Below are 16,608 nucleotides of genomic sequence, written 5' to 3'. Positions count from 1 at the left end.
GCCACCCTTAATGACAGCTTTGCTCACTCTTGGCATCTCACAACCAGCTTCATGAAGTAGTCACCTGGAATGCATTTCAATTAACAGGTGTGACTTGTTAAAAGTTAATTTGTGGAATTTATTTCCTACTTAATGCGTTTGAGCCAATCAGTTGTGTTGTGACAAGGTAGGAGTGGCATACAGACCTATTTGGTGAAAGACCAAGTCCATATTATGTCAAGAACAGCTCAAATAAGCAAAGAGAAACGACAGACCATCATTACTTCAAGACATGAATGTCAGTCAATACGGAACATTTCTAGAACTTTGAAAGTTTCTTCAAGTGCAGTCGCAAAACCCATCAAGTGCTATGATGAAACTGGCTCTCATGAGGACCGCCACAGGAAAGGAAGACCCAGAGTTTCCTCTGCTGCAGGGGATACATTCATTAGAGTTACCAGCCTCAGAAATTGCAACCCAAATAAATGCTTCACAGAGTTCAAGTAACAGACACATCTCAACATCTACTGTTCAGAGGAGACTGCGTGAATCAGGCCTTCATGGTCAAATAGCTGCAAAGAAACCACTACTATAGGACACAAATAATAATAAGAGACTTGCTTGGGCTAAGAAACACGAGCAATGGACATTAGACTGGTGGAAATCTGTCCATTTGTCTGATGAGTCCAAATTTGAGATTTTTGGTTCCAACCGCCGTGTCTTTGTGAGATGCAGAGTAGGTGAACGGATGACCTCCGCATGTGTGGTTCCCACCATGATCTAGAAGAAAATTAAGCATGGAGGAGGAGGTGTGATGGTGTGGTGGTGCTTTGCTGGTGACACTGTCTGTGATTTATTTAGAATTCAATGCACACTTAACCAGCATGGCTACCACAGTATTCTGCAGAGATACGCCATCCCATCTGGTTTGCCGCTTAGTGGGACTATCCTTTGTTTTTCAACAGGACAATGACCCAAAACACACCTCCAGGCTGTGTAGGGGCTATTTGACAAAGATGGGGAGTGATGGAGTGCTACATCAGATGTCCTGGCCTCCACAATCACCCGACCTCAACCCAAGTGCTCAGCATATGTGGGAACTCCTTCAAGACTGTTGGAAAAGCATTCCTCATGAAGCTGGTTGAGAGAATGCCAAGAGTGTGCAAAGCTGTCATCAAGGCAAAGGGTGGCTACTTTGAAGAATTTAAATATAAAATCAATTTTGATTTGTTTAAACACTTTTTTGGTTACTACATGATTCCATATGTGTTATTTCATAGTTTTAATGTCTTCACTATTAATCAGCAATGTAGAAAATAGCCAAAATAAAGAAAAACCCTTGAATGAGTAGGTTTGTCCAAACTTTTGACTGGTACTGCATTTGTTTACAGTTGAAGTCAGAAGTTTACATACACCTTAGCCAAATACATTTAAACTCAGTTTTTCACAATTCCTGACATTTAATCCTCGTAAAAATGTCCTGTCTTAGGTCAGTTAGAATCACCACTTTATTTTAAGAATGTGAAATGTCAGAATAATAGTAGAGAGAATTATTTATTTCAACTTTAAATTCTTTCATCACATTCCCAGTGGGTCATAGGTTTACAAACACTCAATTAGTATTTGGTAGCATCGCCTTTAAATTGTTTAACTTGAGTCAAACGTTTCAGGTAGCCTTCCACACACTTCCCACAATAAGCTGGGTGAATTTTGGCCCATTCCTCCTGACAGAGCTGGTGTAACTGAGTTGGGTTTGTAGGCCTCCTTGCTCGCACACGCTTTCTAAGTTCTGCCCACAAATGTTCTATAGTATTGTGGTCAGGGCTTTGTGATGGCCTCTCCAATACCTTGATTTTGTTGTCCTTAGGCCATTTTGCCACAACTTGCTTGAGGTCATTGTCCATTTTGAAGACCCATTTGCGACCAAGCTTTAACTTCCTGACTGATGTCTTGAGATGTTGCTTCAATAAATCCACAAAATGTTCCTGCCTCATGATGGCATATATTTTGTGAAGTGCACCAGTCCCTCCTGCAGCAAAGCACCCCCACAACATCCTGCTGCCACCCCCTGTGCTTCACAGTTGGGATGGTGTTCTTCGGCTTGCATGCCTCCCCCTTTATCCTCCAATCATAACAATGGTCATTATGGCCAAACAGTTCTATTTTTATTTCATCAGACCAGAGGACATTTCTCCAAAAAGTATGATCTTTGTCTCCATGTGCAGTTGCAAACCGTAGTCTGGCTTTTTTATGGCGGATTTTGAGCACTGGCTTCTTCCTTGCTGAGCGGCCTTTCAGGTTATGTCGATATAGGACTTTACTGTGGATACAGATACTTTTGTACCTGTTTCCTCCAGCATCTTCACAAGGTCCTTTGCTGTTGTTCTGGGATTGAGTTGCGCTTTTCACACCAAAGTACGTTCATCTCTAGGAGACAGAACGCATCTCCTTCTTGAGCGGTATGACGGCTGCGTGGTCCCATGGTCTTTATACAAACACTCTGGATCAGGTTTTCATCAAGGATCTCTCTGTACTTAGCTCCGTTCATCTTTCCCTCGATCCTGACTAGTCTCCCAGTCCCTGCCGCTGGAAAACATTCCCACAGCATTTTAAAAAAATTGCTGCCACCACCATGCTTCACCGTAGGGATGGTGCCAGGTTTCCTTCAGACGTGACGCTTGGCATTCAGGCTAGAGAATATTGTTTCTCATGGTCTGAGAGTTCTTTAGGTGCCTTTCAGCAAACTCCTAGCGGGCTGTCATGTGCCTTTTACTGAGGATTGGCTTCTGTCTGGCCACTCTACTATAAAGGCCTGATTGGTGGAGTGCTGCAGAGATGGTTGTCCTTCTGGAAGGTTCTCACATCTCCACAGAGGAACTCTGGAGCTCTGCTAGAGTGACCATCAGGTTCTTGACCAAGGCCCTTCTCCCCCGATTTTTTCAGTTTGGCCGGGCGGGCCAGCTCTAGGAAGTTTTGGTGGTTCCAAACTTCTTCCATTTAAGAATGATGGATGCCACTGTGTTCTTGGGAACCTTCAATGATGCAGACATTTGTTGGTACGCTCCCTCAGATCTGTGCCTCGACACAATCCTGTCTTGGAGCTCTACAGACAATTCCTTCGACCTCATGGCTTGGTTTTTGCTCTGACTTGCACTGTCAAATGTGAAACCTTATATAGACAGGTATATGTCTTTCCAAACCATGTCCAATCAATTGAATTTACCCCAGGTGGACTCCAATGAAGTTGTAGAAACATCTCAAAGAGGATCAATGAAAACAGGATGCACCTGACCTCAATTTCGAGTCTCATAGCATAAATAAATAAGGTATTTCTGTTTTTTATTTTTAATACATTTGCAAATATTTCTAAAAACATGTTTTTGCTTTGTCATTTTGGGGTATTGTGTGTAGATTGATGTGGGTAAAAAATACAAATAAAATTTAGATAAAGCTTTTGTAATGTAACAAAATGTGGGAAAAGTCAAGGGATCTCAATACTTTTCCAAATATTCTGTATGTTGTCAGGCCGGCATAATTATAAACCGGATGGTTCGAGCCCATAACTTAATAAAGAAACGATAGCTAGCTGGTTCATTTATTATCTTTACATTCATCGTACGGTTGACGTCCAGCAGTTTAAACTCAAACGACAAAATACAAAAGGTATATGGCAACATTTTGGACTCTGCGGTTTATGTACGTTTATTTTCGAACTCATTCATGTGTAGTCCGTGTGCTAAATCTTTGCTACCACTAACTGTAATAAATCAAACTTTACAAAACATTTTGCGCAGTTTACGCAAGGCTGATGGTTGTTCTCGACCAATGGTTGACTTCAACAGAGATCTGAATATAATGACGAGGTGCCAATGTCTCCGCCCTAACAAGGGAGTCGTTGTCCCAATTGCGCGAAGGCAGGCGACAAGGACCACGTTTACATGCGCAGTCCCGATAGTAAACTCGACTGTTTACCTGCACATTTGATATCCCGCTGACGAGTATCCTTGTATCCGTGAATAAACATAATATTTCTGATTTAAGTTAATATGGGCTAAATTGAATATTAACTGAAATATGGACACTGACTGTAGGCCTATAACCTCTCACATGTAGCGTAATATAATATTGACTCCTGCAGAATTTGACATTTCTTGCAGTTGGCCTAGAATTATTGAACCGCTTTTTATTTTATCTCGGGAACTGAAGTGGAGAAATACTACTTATTTATTTCAGTCTCTTGAAAAAATGCAAATGCAGGTGTAACTTATCTTTGACATTGTTGTGCAACTAGACAGTATTTCAACCAGACAAACTGAAGTCTTATCAGAAATGTGTTTAATCGTTTTCTCAGCTTTTAAGTTCCTTGAAACCGGTCAAACTGATGACATTTTGCATGCGAACAATCTTTCCACTGTTATTGCGTTTTCTACCGGGTCTCTAAACAAAACAGACAACTTTACCGGTGTTAACTAGATTACTAATGCATTCATTCTATCGATGTAAAACATTATTCTGGTGAGCACTACTTTACTTAGTCTTCTGGGGCAACACGTTATGACATGTATCGAACTATAAATGACAAATGGCCAACCAAATGTCGGAAATTATAAGCAGAAATGTATCTATAAATTAGGGGTCAAAGTAGCCTACGTTGTATCAGCAAAAATCAGTTATGGAATTATTATGGTGGATTGAACTGCCCAGGTATAGCCTGCCCTTAATTAAGTGATTTGTTTGACAATACGACGAAAACGTAATCACACAACACCTATGATATGCGAAACCGAGCCTGTGTAACCGTGCAGGCAGAGTTTCTCATTACCTGGATACAAGCCTTTTCGGATTATTGTAAACGGTATATGATGTTAATGTTTAATCTCAAAAACATAATACTTGGGTTTAGGTCCAAAATAAGGCCATTTAATGGTTAAATTTACGTCCAAAATAAGGCCATATAAACGCAAGGGCTTATTTTGGACAGATTTTATCGAGTAAAACCTCTCGCTTCGCCTCTTCCTCTCTGGCTTCTACCCCCAGGAACGTTCAGAGCGCGCCTGCGATTGACTGCCCTCTAGAGGTTTATAGTAACCTGCTGTCAATAATAGCGTACTCAATGTGGATACAACTTTTAGATGTGTATTCTTCAGTAGGGATTTGTACATAATTATTATGCAGACAAAACAAAAATGAGAACCTGAAACTGAAATAAAAAATACAATACAATTGAATGTCTTTATTTTCCATACATTTCAGCCCAACCAAAGACAGTTGTTTTGTGAGAGAAAGGGAAATTGGACACAGTACTATATGAATTACCAGTAGTTCATGAAACATCGAGGGGGGTGCATTTGTTTAACACAATCTCCCCCAAAATAAGCCCAATAAAAAAATCGAAATCCATGACATTACATGATTGGAGTAAATTGCATACATTCAACGCATTGTTAGTTTCAAGCAAATAGAATAAATACATGGAGAAATTACAGTTGTGTGGATATCCTGACACATTTTAGTCTTAGAAAATGAGAAAATTATTTATTCACAAAATTAATAAGAATAAAGAATGAAATAGTGACATTTCCAGACAATCTCAGGGAGGGGAAATACTGCCAATACTATAGGCTTGGGCAAGGAAACCACTTAACTGCTCGACTCAGTTGCATACAGTATAAAGGCATCTTACTCTGTCATTACTCATCATTAGTTAACAAAAACTGCCCCTACTGTACATTCAAATTCAAATGAATTTCTTAAGGAACTGTTTTATTTAAATAAGTACACTTAGAAATGATCACTCATTCCAAGCCGTTACAAATTAACATTTGTGCAGCTTCAAAAGAAAAGCAGTATATCAATCTACTATTCTAGCACTACTTGCTATGCGATTAGTCCCCAAGCAAGAGTTCACAGTGAAAAGCAACTGAAACCTCAAAGTTGTAGCGATATGAAGAGGTAGAGAAAAGTGCACTTTCTATTGGTGAAATATGTCAACAAGATGAAGACCTGTTTACAGTAATATATGCAAACAATGTCCATTGATTGAAAGTTGTGTTTGACCAAACAAATAAGAAAAAAACCAATCACCATTCAATGACCTCAATTGTCACTGTATAACACAGGTTCCCTGGATGCTACTTGATCCTTAAAGAGGCAATCGGCAGCAGAAACAATAACAAAGCGTCCTCACCATCCCTGTTTCAGTAAAAAACTGAGGGATGGGGCTAGAGAAAAGTAACCACTCTCAAATTCATAGACAGAGCCATTGGATGCAAGGACTGACCATCCATGATATCAAAATATAATATAGTTTTAGAGTAAAACAAACTTATATTTCAGGTTCTGATAGGGTATGGCAGTTGAGTTAAGCTCATGAGGCATTTCTAAGTTATATTCTTCATGAATCAATGGGTACATATAAATGAATGATAAGTCCAAAAACAGCTGTAGCAACTGCTGATTGCCCCTTTAAAGAAAAAACTACAGTAGGTAATGAAAATAATGCTTATGTAGAAGATTTCATTTCCGATATCTGTTTGCAGATTCAAACTCCAAACACAAAAAGTAAAGAAAAGTTTCCAGGATACACTCAAAGATAATTGGCCATCTTACCATATTGTCCATTACAAGGTGTACCAAACATGTTCTTTCCAAATGTTTTACATATCTAAAATGTATTAACTTCATAATTACAAAAATAACATTATTTAGAGGTATTATTTCTGTTGTGTTACATTTGTTGACATGACATCACTCAGCCCTCAAAGCTCAATCCTTGGTGTGCAGGGTTTTGTCCCGGCTCATTGTTCAATCATGTAAACTTGGATGACAATCGAGTAACAGATTAGGGTAAGAGACCCTGCACACACAGGACTGATAATGAGATATATAGGGCAGTAGCAGGCACTGTGTTCAGCATGTCTATGACGGTTTAGTGGCGCCATTGAAATTGGACCTCCCGTCTTTCGCCCTCAGGGACTCCCTGTAGATCAGCAGCCTCTCGGTGGTGTGAGGGGGCAGCCGGCTCCTCTTGGCCCTGACGATGCAGGACGCCATGGGGAAGAGTCGATCAAAGCCGCCTGAGGTGGCAGGCACAGCCAGCAGCTTCCTGGCCGCTCTCTGCAGCTGGGGAAACCGTGAGGCGTCTCTCCAGAAAACCTGGGTGGAGCCGTCCCCATCCAGCACAGGCTCTGACAAGTACTGGTCCAGCTCAGACAGCTTCATGCTCTTGGCCGCAGGCTGGAGGAAACTGAAGATGGACTTGCGCTTGAGGTTGCCGCTGCCACTGTTAGAGCTGGAGGCCTCAGAGTCCTCCTGGATCTCTTCACTCTCCTCTTGCTTCACTGGGTTCCAGGAATCCATGTCGCTGACCAACGACTTGACCAGCATTTGGACCTGGAACTTGGAGGGGGCGGCCAGGGAGGCGGTGTCCCCCTCCTGCTTCACGTCATCGAAGGGCTGGAGCTTAATGCGGGGGTCCAGCACCGTGACCAGGATCAGGTCCCTCTGCAGGAAGAGGGGCTGGAAGTGTGTTTGCAGGCCGGAGCGGAGCCCCTTGGAGAAGTGGCTGTAGTTGGTGGAGCGGGTCTCCAGGGTCTTGTCCAGGCCGATCAGGGAGGGGATGATGAGGGAGAAGGTGACGGCATCGCTCTGAAGCACCTGGATGGCCTCCTCAAAGGGCTCCAGCAGGCCGATGATGTCCACCACCTGCTCCCGCTTGGCCCTCACCATGGGCGGGGAGCTGGACGAGTCCTTGGTCTCAATGCGGGCCTGGGCAAGCAGGGTCATGACTGAGCCCCACACCGCCTCCTGTACCATCCGCCGCATCGACACAAAGGTGGAATTCCAGCGGCAGCTGCCGGGTGAGGGGGCCAATGACAGGCCACACTCCTTCAGCAGCACCTCGTTCCAGTAGGCGCTGCGGCGGAAGAAGGCCACCACGTTGTGCACCTGAGACAGCAGGTTCTCCACCACACGAGAGTTCTTTAGAGCCTCTTTGATCACCAGCTGCAGCATGTTGGCGACGCAGCCCACGCGCGTGCCAAACTGGATCTCTGAGAAGTCCTCCGTGGGCATCTTGTCACCCAGGAAGGCTAGCATCTCCTCCTCGTCCGGGTCGCCCCTCTGAGACGAGCACATGATCCTATAGTCGCAAAAGAGGTCGTAGGCAGCGATGGTGTGCTTGGCCTCGTTGGTGATGATGTAACCCAGATTGTTGGGGAACAGGCCGTAGCTCAGCAGCACAGCTTCCAGCTCCCGGGCCATGGCCACGTTCATGTTCTTGTGGCCGATGTGGCGAAAGGCCACGGTGGGCCGGTGGATGTGCCAGTCATCATCCAGGAAGTGCAACTGCACGGCGACAACAGGGTCGGCGTAGGGGCTGGCCCAGAGGTCCAGGGTGGCGTGGACAACGGCATCGCCCGCGCTGGCAGCCAAGCAGGTCTTCAGGTCGCGGATCAGATGGGGCTTGATTGCCTTCTCCACGTCGTCGTACAGCCGGAGGCCCACGGCACGCTGGGACAGCCTCTGATATTGGGGGCCGATAACAGACATGAAGCTCCTGAAGCCTGAGCCCTCCACGAAGCTCAGGGGCAGCATGTCCTCCGCTATCATCCGTAATACGGCCTCTGTGATGCTCTTCTGGCGAGACTGGTGGAGAGTGGGGACGCTGCTAGGACCGGAGCTAGAGCAGGGGCTGTTGGAGTCCCTCTTGGCTAAGACAGGCGGGAACACCACTGTCTTTGACCTGACTGGGTGAGAGTCCTTTTTTGGCCTAATTTTTAGCATGGGGTCTATAGCCTCTCTATACTGCCTCATCTATAGAGAACAAAGAGAATGGGTGAAAAGGATTGAACGTTTCAAGATTTATACTGTGGAGAAAAATGAAGAAAAAAATAAGAAAATGCTCAAAAGGCTTAATTCGGTTAGTGACAACCATTATGCCTGGTTGGAGGATAACAGAACACATTACACCTCACTGCTGTTTGGCCTCCCACAGACATAGGTGAGTAATGCGCAAACAGAGAAAGAGTCAAGGATATGGCGTTCTTACCACTTCTGGAGGTTCAGGCTCCGTGTCCAAAACAACGTCACAACGAAAATCTACCTGTAAGCCAAGATAACCTAAGTTAGCAAACAAACGCAATTTACCTTGTTTACAACTAACAGCATATACCTATTTTTTTTGTTTGTTGTTCAAGTAAATTCAAATAGCTAAAAGTGTTGGAAGTGACAGGGTGACCGTTTGTATTTGAGGAATACAAAGGGCTGACCTCGCCCTGTAACAGAGTGGTAGGTGGTGGGTTAGGTGAAACATAGTGCTTGTTAGTATGTGAAGAATACAAAGGGCCGACCTCGCCCTGCTCCAGAGAAGTGGGTGGTAGCGGGCTCCCGTCATCATCCATAACATATGCTCCCATCTCGGCTTTACGTTTGATGGTTGAGTTCCAGTGGTTTTTCACAGCATTGTCCGTCCTACGGAGGTAGAAAAGCGGTGTGTCATTCCTGGAGAGCAAAACTACACTATGACTTTCTATTCAAATTGACTAGTAAATTGGAGATGTCATTGTTTGAATAATAAAATCGTGTTGGGATCTGAATGCGACCGGTGTTTCGTAGCATTTGGCAGGGTTCCACATAAATGATGATTAACAATGTCACCCAGGCCAGTAAAAACATGTCTGGGCCAGGAGATCTCTCACAGTCACTGGCTCAATCAGGCCCCAAACTTTTCAGCGTGTTTCAGTTCGAGATTTCCGTGCGCTGCTCTGCTCTGGTCTTCCATTGAAAACTAATATGGCCGGCATCGCATTCAGCACGGCATTATTGGAGCAATATGATTAGCCGTTCAATCGAGCACCACCAAGAGCTTGAAATCAGAGCACGAATAACTAGTAAATACTAGACTTAGCAAAAATGATTAACTACATGTTGTAGATTTGGGTTATAATAATAATAATAATAATAATAATAAGAGTGACTTACATTCAGAAACAACTTGCGGGTAATTTTCTAGCGAAGTGAGTTGATGTGTTCAAACGCTTGCTGTGCAGAGCAAAAACAGTTCTTAAAGGGGCAACGGCATCTTAAAGCTAGAATCTTTAATTGAAAAAAAATGACAAAGCGGACACCCCGTCTCAGAGTTGGTAAAAAGCTGAGGGATGGGCCTGGAGAAATGTAACCACTCAAGACAGAGGTATGGATGCAAGGACTGATCATCCATGATATGAAAATTATAGTTTTAACCATATTTTGAGGCTATGCAGTGTTAGTTTATACTTATATTGTTTACCAACATAGGAAGACAGTGGCACCTTTTCCCTAATGTACAGTGCCTTCGGGAAAGTATTAGGTCTAAAATTGATCCCCCCACTCGATCGACACACAATACCCATTAATAACAAAGCAAAAACAGCTACATTTATTTTGCTAATTTATTCAAAAGAAATAATGAAATATCATATTTACATAAGTATTCAGACCCTTTACTCTGTTTTTTTTAAGCACCTTTGGCAGCGATTACAGCATCAAGTCTTCTTGGGTATGACGCTACAAGCCTGGCACATCTGTATTTGGGGTGTTTCTCCCATTCTTCCCTGCAGATCCTCTCAAGCTCTGTCAGGTTGGATGGGGAGCGTCGCTGCACAGCTATTTTCAGGTCTTTCCAGAGATGTTCGATCGGGTTCATGTCCGGACTCTGGCTGGGCCACTCAAGGACATTCAGAGACTTGTCCCAGAAGCCTCTCCTGGTTTGTCTTGGCTGTGTGCTTAGGGTTGTTGTCCTGTTGGAAGGTGAACCTTCGCCCCAGTCTGAGGTCCTGAGCGCTCTGGAGCAGGTTTTCATCAAGGATCTCTCTCAGCCTACCAGTCCCTGCCGCTGAAAAAGATCCCAAAATCATTATGCTGCCACCACCATGCTTCACCGTAGGGATGGTGCCAGGTTTCCTCCAAACGTGGCGCTTGGCATTCAGGCCAAATAGTTCAGTCTTGCTTTCATCAGACCAGAGAATATTGATTCTCATGGTCTGAGTTCTTTGGGTGCCTTTTTGCCAACTCCAAGTTGGCTGTCATGTGCCTTTTACTGAGAAGTGGCTTCCGTCTGGCCCCTCTACCATAAAGGCCTGATTGGTGGAGTGCTGCAGAGATGGTTGTCCTTCTGGAAGGTTCTCTCATCTCCACAGAGGAACTCTGGAGCCCTGTCAGAGAGACCATCTGGTTCTTAGTCATCTCCCCCAATTGCTCAGTTTGGCCCGGGCGGCCAGCCAGCTCTAGGAAGAGTTGGTGATTCCAAACTTCTTCCATTTAAGAATGATGGAGGCCTTCAATGATGCAGACATTTTTTGGTACCCTTCACCAGATCTATCCCTCGACACAATCCTGTCTCGGAGTTCTACGGATAATTCCTTCGACCTCATGGCTAGGTTTTTGCTCTGACATGCACTGTCAACTGTGGGACCTTATATATACAGGTGTGTGCCTTTCCAAATCATATCAAATCAATTGAATTTACCACAGGTGGACTCAAAATAAGTTGTAGAAACATCTCAAGGATGATCACTGGAAACAGGATGCACCTGAGCTCAATTTCGAGTCTCATAGCAAAGGGTCTGAATACTTATTTAAATAAGGTATTTCTGTTTTTGATTTAATACATTCACAATTTTTTTTTTTTTTAACATTTTGCTTTGTCATTATGTGGTATTCTGTGTAGATTGCTGAGGATTTTTATTTATTTAATCCATTTTAGAATAAGCCTGTAAATGTAACAAAATGTGGAAAAAGTCAAGGGGTCTGAATACTTTCCGACAGCACAGTAGATCTCAGCTTCAAAGAATAAAGCAAACATTTGCATTAACAATTTATATTACGCAGCTTTTAACACATATTAAAATGTTGCCTATTTGTAGTTGAATAACAGAGAGACAGCACTCTAATTTATGGGCCCTGCATAACTCTAATGTATTTAAACTACCCCAGGTCCAGGCCAGTAGAAATTTTGTTTGGGACAGGAGATTCTGGATCAACTGGTCTGGCCAGGCCCAGTGAGAAAAAAAGTTAATGTGGAACCTTGCTGTGGTCAGTTACCTTCCAGGTAGAAGCTTGGCGATCTCCGCCCAGCGGTTCCCAAGGACACAGTGGGCTTTGTAGATGATCAGGTCCTCCTCTGGGGTCCACGAGGACTTCTTCACGTCCGGGTTGAGGTGGTTGTGCCATCGCTCCCTGCACTGCTTCCCCTGGCGACCCTTCAGGTGCCTGGCCACCATCGCCCACTGCTTGGTCCCATATTTACTCACCAGCTCAATGACCTACAGAGAGGAACAATGATGAGAGATTATGTATCCTTCACTTTCTAAGGACAATAATCATATATATATATATATATATATATATACAGTGCCTTGCGAAAGTATTCGGCCCCCTTGAACTTTGCGACCTTTTGCCACATTTCAGGCTTCAAACATAAAGATATAAAACTGTATTTTTTTGTGAAGAATCAACAACAAGTGGGACACAATCATGAAGTGGAACGACATTTATTGGATATTTCAAACTTTTTTAACAAATCAAAAACTGAAAAATTGGGCGTGCAAATTTATTCAGACCCCTTAAGTTAATACTTTGTAGCGCCACCTTTTGCTGCGATTACAACTGTAAGTCGCTTGGGGTATGTCTCTATCAGTTTTGCACATCGAGAGACTGACATTTTTTCCCATTCCTCCTTGCAAAACAGCTCAAGCTCAGTGAGGTTGGATGGAGAGCATTTGTGAACAGCAGTTTTCAGTTCTTTCCACAGATTCTCGATTGGATTCAGGTCTGGACTTTGACTTGGCCATTCTAACACCTGGATATGTTTATTTTTGAACCATTCCATTGTAGATTTTGCTTTATGTTTTGGATCATTGTCTTGTTGGAAGACAAATCTCCGTCCCAGTCTCAGGTCTTTTGCAGAGTCCATCAGGTTTTCTTCCAGAATGGTCCTGTATTGGGCTCCATCTATCTTCCCATCAATTTGAACCATCTTCCCTGTCCCTGCTGAAGAAAAGCAGGCCCAAACCATGATGCTGCCACCACCATGTTTGACAGTGGGGATGGTGTGTTCAGCTGTGTTGCTTTTACGCCAAACATAACGTTTTGCATTGTTGCCAAAAAGTTCAATTTTGGTTTCATCTGACCAGAGCACCTTCTTCCACATGTTTGGTGTGTCTCCCAGGTGGCTTGTGGGAAACTTTAAACGACACTTTTTATGGATATCTTTAAGAAATGGCTTTCTTCTTGCCACTCTTCCATAAAGGCCAGATTTGTGCAATATACGACTGATTGTTGTCCTATGGACAGAGTCTCCCACCTCAGCTGTAGATCTCTGCAGTTCATCCAGAGTGATCATGGGCCTCTTGGCGGCATCTCTGATCAGTCTTCTCCTTGTATGATCTGAAAGTTTAGAGGGACGGCCAGGTCTTGGTAGATTTGCAGTGGTCTGATACTCCTTCCATTTCAATATTATCGCTTGCACAGTGCTCCTTGGGATGTTTAAAGCTTGGGAAATCTTTTTGTATCCAAATCCGGCTTTAAACTTCTTCACAACAGTATCTCGGACCTGCCTGGTGTGTTCCTTGTTCTTCATGATGCTCTCTGCGCTTTTAACGGACCTCTGAGACTATCACAGTGCAGGTGCATTTATACGGAGACTTGATTACACACAGGTGGATTGTATTTATCATCATTAGTCATTTAGGTCAACATTGGATCATTCAGAGATCCTCACTGAACTTCTGGAGAGAGTTTGCTGCACTGAAAGTAAAGGGGCTGAATAATTTTGCACGCCCAATTTTTCAGTTTTTGATTTGTTAAAAAAGTTTGAAATATCCAATAAATGTCATTCCACTTCATGATTGTGTCCCACTTGTTGTTGATTCTTCACAAAAAAATACAGTTTTATATCTTTATGTTTGAAGCCTGAAATGTGGCAAAAGGTCGCAAAGTTCAAGGGGGCCGAATACTTTCGCAAGGCACTGTATATATATATATATATATATATATATATATATATATATATATATATATATATATATATATATATATATATGTCTGTATAATGGCATTTGTTTTTCATTGCTCACCTTGTCGTCCTCCTCCTTGGTCCAAGTCCCCTTGATTAAATCTGGATCTAGAGCCTTCATATAGCGGTGCATACATTGATACTCTGTGCGTCCCTATAAGAAATCTACTTTTGTAAGGTTTTCACAGACAGGATTGATACTATTAATAAGAGCCTGCCTAATAGAAAAAAATAGGACTAGAATTCTCTTCTACAATTCTGCCATATAGCCTGTGCTATATCTATCCCAAAATCTGTCCCCAACACTCACTGGTAGGAAGCTGGCGATAGTTGTCCAGTCACTATTTCCAAAGTTGTGCACCAGGATCTTTAGATTCTCATCCTGCAAGTACAAGAGAGAAACAACTTAGAGAACATACCACTACACTACTTAGAGCAGCAATTATTCTCTTCTTCCTTCATAGCACGTTTAGGTCAGGGCTGAGAGCTTCTGGTTAGTGTTAAGGTTACAGAGGACAGTATACAAGTAAAAGAGGCCATCTTAGTTATGACACAAGGCCCAGAGTTCAGTCCAGATCAATCACTCACCTCCTCATGCGTCCATTTCACTTTAACTTTATAACTCTCCCGCTGCTCCGCCACATCAGAGTCTGTGTCAACACACAGCATTTCATCTCCATCTTCACTCTGCATGCTGCCAATAAACAGGTAGAAAACTATGAGACGGGGCACGTTCCTCTGCCCAGGCGTTCCTGACGCATGCCAGATCTTACAACGCCAGGATAGGTCGATTTTTACTTAATCTATGTTATTTAAATCTGGTGCCCGACAACAGTCGATAACGTGGCAAGCAACCATTGCTTAACGTATTAGAACGTCTGAGCAGGGGGACACGGCCAAGAAGAGAACAGAGGCAGGCATAAAACCCTGGCACACTTGGATTTTATGGAATTTGATGTTTGTGTGAGGCATGGATGTGCCCCTCAATTACAAAGTTCCTACACAGCTGCCATCACTTAGTCTACTCATACCAGCAGCTTTATTGACCTGAACCTATTACATGTGAGCACTGTTCACTTGAGCTGTTCGAGAAGTCTTGACTTATTATGACAGTATCCTCTCTACCACAAGGTTGATAAGCCAGTTTGGCCATTTAGAACGCTAATATTACCTGTCTCTTACACTTGGTGATGTCCCATACGGTGCTGTACCCAATGACGGTTGGTACAGCGCCGAAATTCAGCCTGAGCCTGTCAACGAAACGAGCCTTCCACTTGTGGTATCTCTCAGTCGGTTGGGACAAAATTATCACCACATGGTTGTAACGCCTGGTTTTCCGCCAACAAATGCAGGCCAGCTGATTATAACATTAATTGTCCTACTTATTACAACGCTCCAAAAGTGAAAAGTAACTCGGTCCCTATCGTTAAGTGCACCCTTTAACAAAACTATTTCGACTAAAAAAATAAAATAAAAATCGAACAAACTACAGTACCGCAGCCCTAGTACCTCATGCGCGTCTGTGGATTGCAACAAAAAGTGGCAACATTAAGTATACAATTCCAATACATGTGCTTCAAACTGCGCAACATTGTAACAAGCTGGTCTTCACATACAATGAATGTAACAAATTCACGAGGCCCACCCCACCAGTCTTGGAAACAACGTAACGTTGGTTAGCTAGCTAATCAACAAACTGCATGTTACTGCTGCGAGCGATACAACCTTTCATTTAGGCAAATACATTTAGTAATATCTTCACCAATCAATGCCACAATATGCACCGTGCTACTTAAAAGTGGGTAACTAAAACTGTGATTAGCAAATTGTTACATTCTTACATGACAGAAAAAAACGTATTCTTGACTGCAACTGGTAGTGAAGATGCCGGTAACGTTAGCGAACGTGTCCAGCCTGCTAGCAAACAACTACTAGCCGACTGCTGGCCGCGATAACAACGGCTTTCTAAACGGGCTGTTTAACTGTTACTGAACAGTCAACGTTAGCTAGCGAGCTAGCTTCCGGGATCACAACCAAATTGCACACGAAGACCACTGGAAGTATAACGTCACAATTTACCAAGGCATTTTCGCTCTCTGGTCTACAGTCACAGTTCCAGGTTCTGGTGGAATAAGTTGATGCACATGGCTCCTTTTCACTACTGAATAAGATAAACGGTATAAACCCATTGCATTGGCTTACCCGCGCGGCCAACCGGACATTTCCCCCCCAGCTTCTAGGAGGGTCCAGCAAACCTCCCCAAAACCCCAACTGTCGCGGCCTTGCCTCACAGATCCGTCTGTTCAACCGACACGGGACTCTAACCGTAACAAATTACTTTAATAAGTTACAATACTTTGCCAATAGAGTAGCTAAACTGCGGAAAACGAATCAACCAGACTCATGCGTTTCAATTTCTTATCTCGCGCCTAGCGTTTTTTTAGTAGCAGATTTTTTTGCCCGGGAACAGGGGTAAGGAAGAAGGGTACGTTCAAGACCATCAACGCTCTCCGGAAACAAAGCATTTGTTGCACTCGTAACGTTATATAATACCGAAAAGCAGAGGGTCAACTCCC

At 43.3% G+C, this 16,608-nt stretch overlaps 1 protein-coding gene across 5 annotated transcripts; it reads right to left on the bottom strand.

The window, feature by feature from the left end:
- Positions 1-5,162: 5,162 nt before the first annotated feature.
- On the bottom strand, positions 5,163-16,607 carry mybl2a (v-myb avian myeloblastosis viral oncogene homolog-like 2a). 5 transcript variants are annotated; one of them, XM_036987974.1, is made up of 8 exons: positions 15,204-16,607; positions 14,621-14,726; positions 14,343-14,414; positions 14,094-14,186; positions 12,061-12,281; positions 9,330-9,450; positions 9,029-9,082; positions 5,163-8,793 (listed from the first exon to the last, which is right to left on the bottom strand). In XM_036987974.1, the coding sequence occupies exons 2-8, from the start codon at positions 14,723-14,725 to the stop codon at positions 6,898-6,900; spliced, it is 2,562 nt and encodes an 853-aa protein (XP_036843869.1). In that variant the 5' UTR covers position 14,726; positions 15,204-16,607; the 3' UTR covers positions 5,163-6,897. The 5 variants fall into 5 exon arrangements, with proteins under 5 accessions (XP_036843869.1, XP_036843868.1, XP_036843870.1 ...); XM_036987973.1 differs by having other exon boundaries at positions 15,215-16,607; XM_036987975.1 differs by having other exon boundaries at positions 15,874-16,607.
- Position 16,608: the final 1 nt, after the last annotated feature.

This window comes from Oncorhynchus mykiss, chromosome 9 (assembly GCF_013265735.2).
Source record: "Oncorhynchus mykiss isolate Arlee chromosome 9, USDA_OmykA_1.1, whole genome shotgun sequence".
Taxonomy (NCBI): domain Eukaryota; kingdom Metazoa; phylum Chordata; class Actinopteri; order Salmoniformes; family Salmonidae; genus Oncorhynchus; species Oncorhynchus mykiss.
This window is presented reverse-complemented; position numbering and strand designations above follow the sequence as displayed.

What these genes read in the sequence shown, in the direction of transcription:
- mybl2a (XM_036987971.1), bottom strand. Translation starts at nt 16,221, where the DNA reads ATGGGTTTATACCGTTTATCTTATTCAGTAGTGAAAAGGAGCCATGTG. An exon ending in TGAAATGGACGCATGAGGAG is followed by an intron (nt 14,415 to 14,620) that starts GTGAGTGATTGA and finishes TTGTACTTGCAG; the next exon opens with GATGAGAATCTAAAGATCCT. An exon ending in CTTCTCTGGAGCAGGGCGAG is followed by an intron (nt 9,083 to 9,329) that starts GTCGGCCCTTTG and finishes CTTGGCTTACAG; the next exon opens with GTAGATTTTCGTTGTGACGT.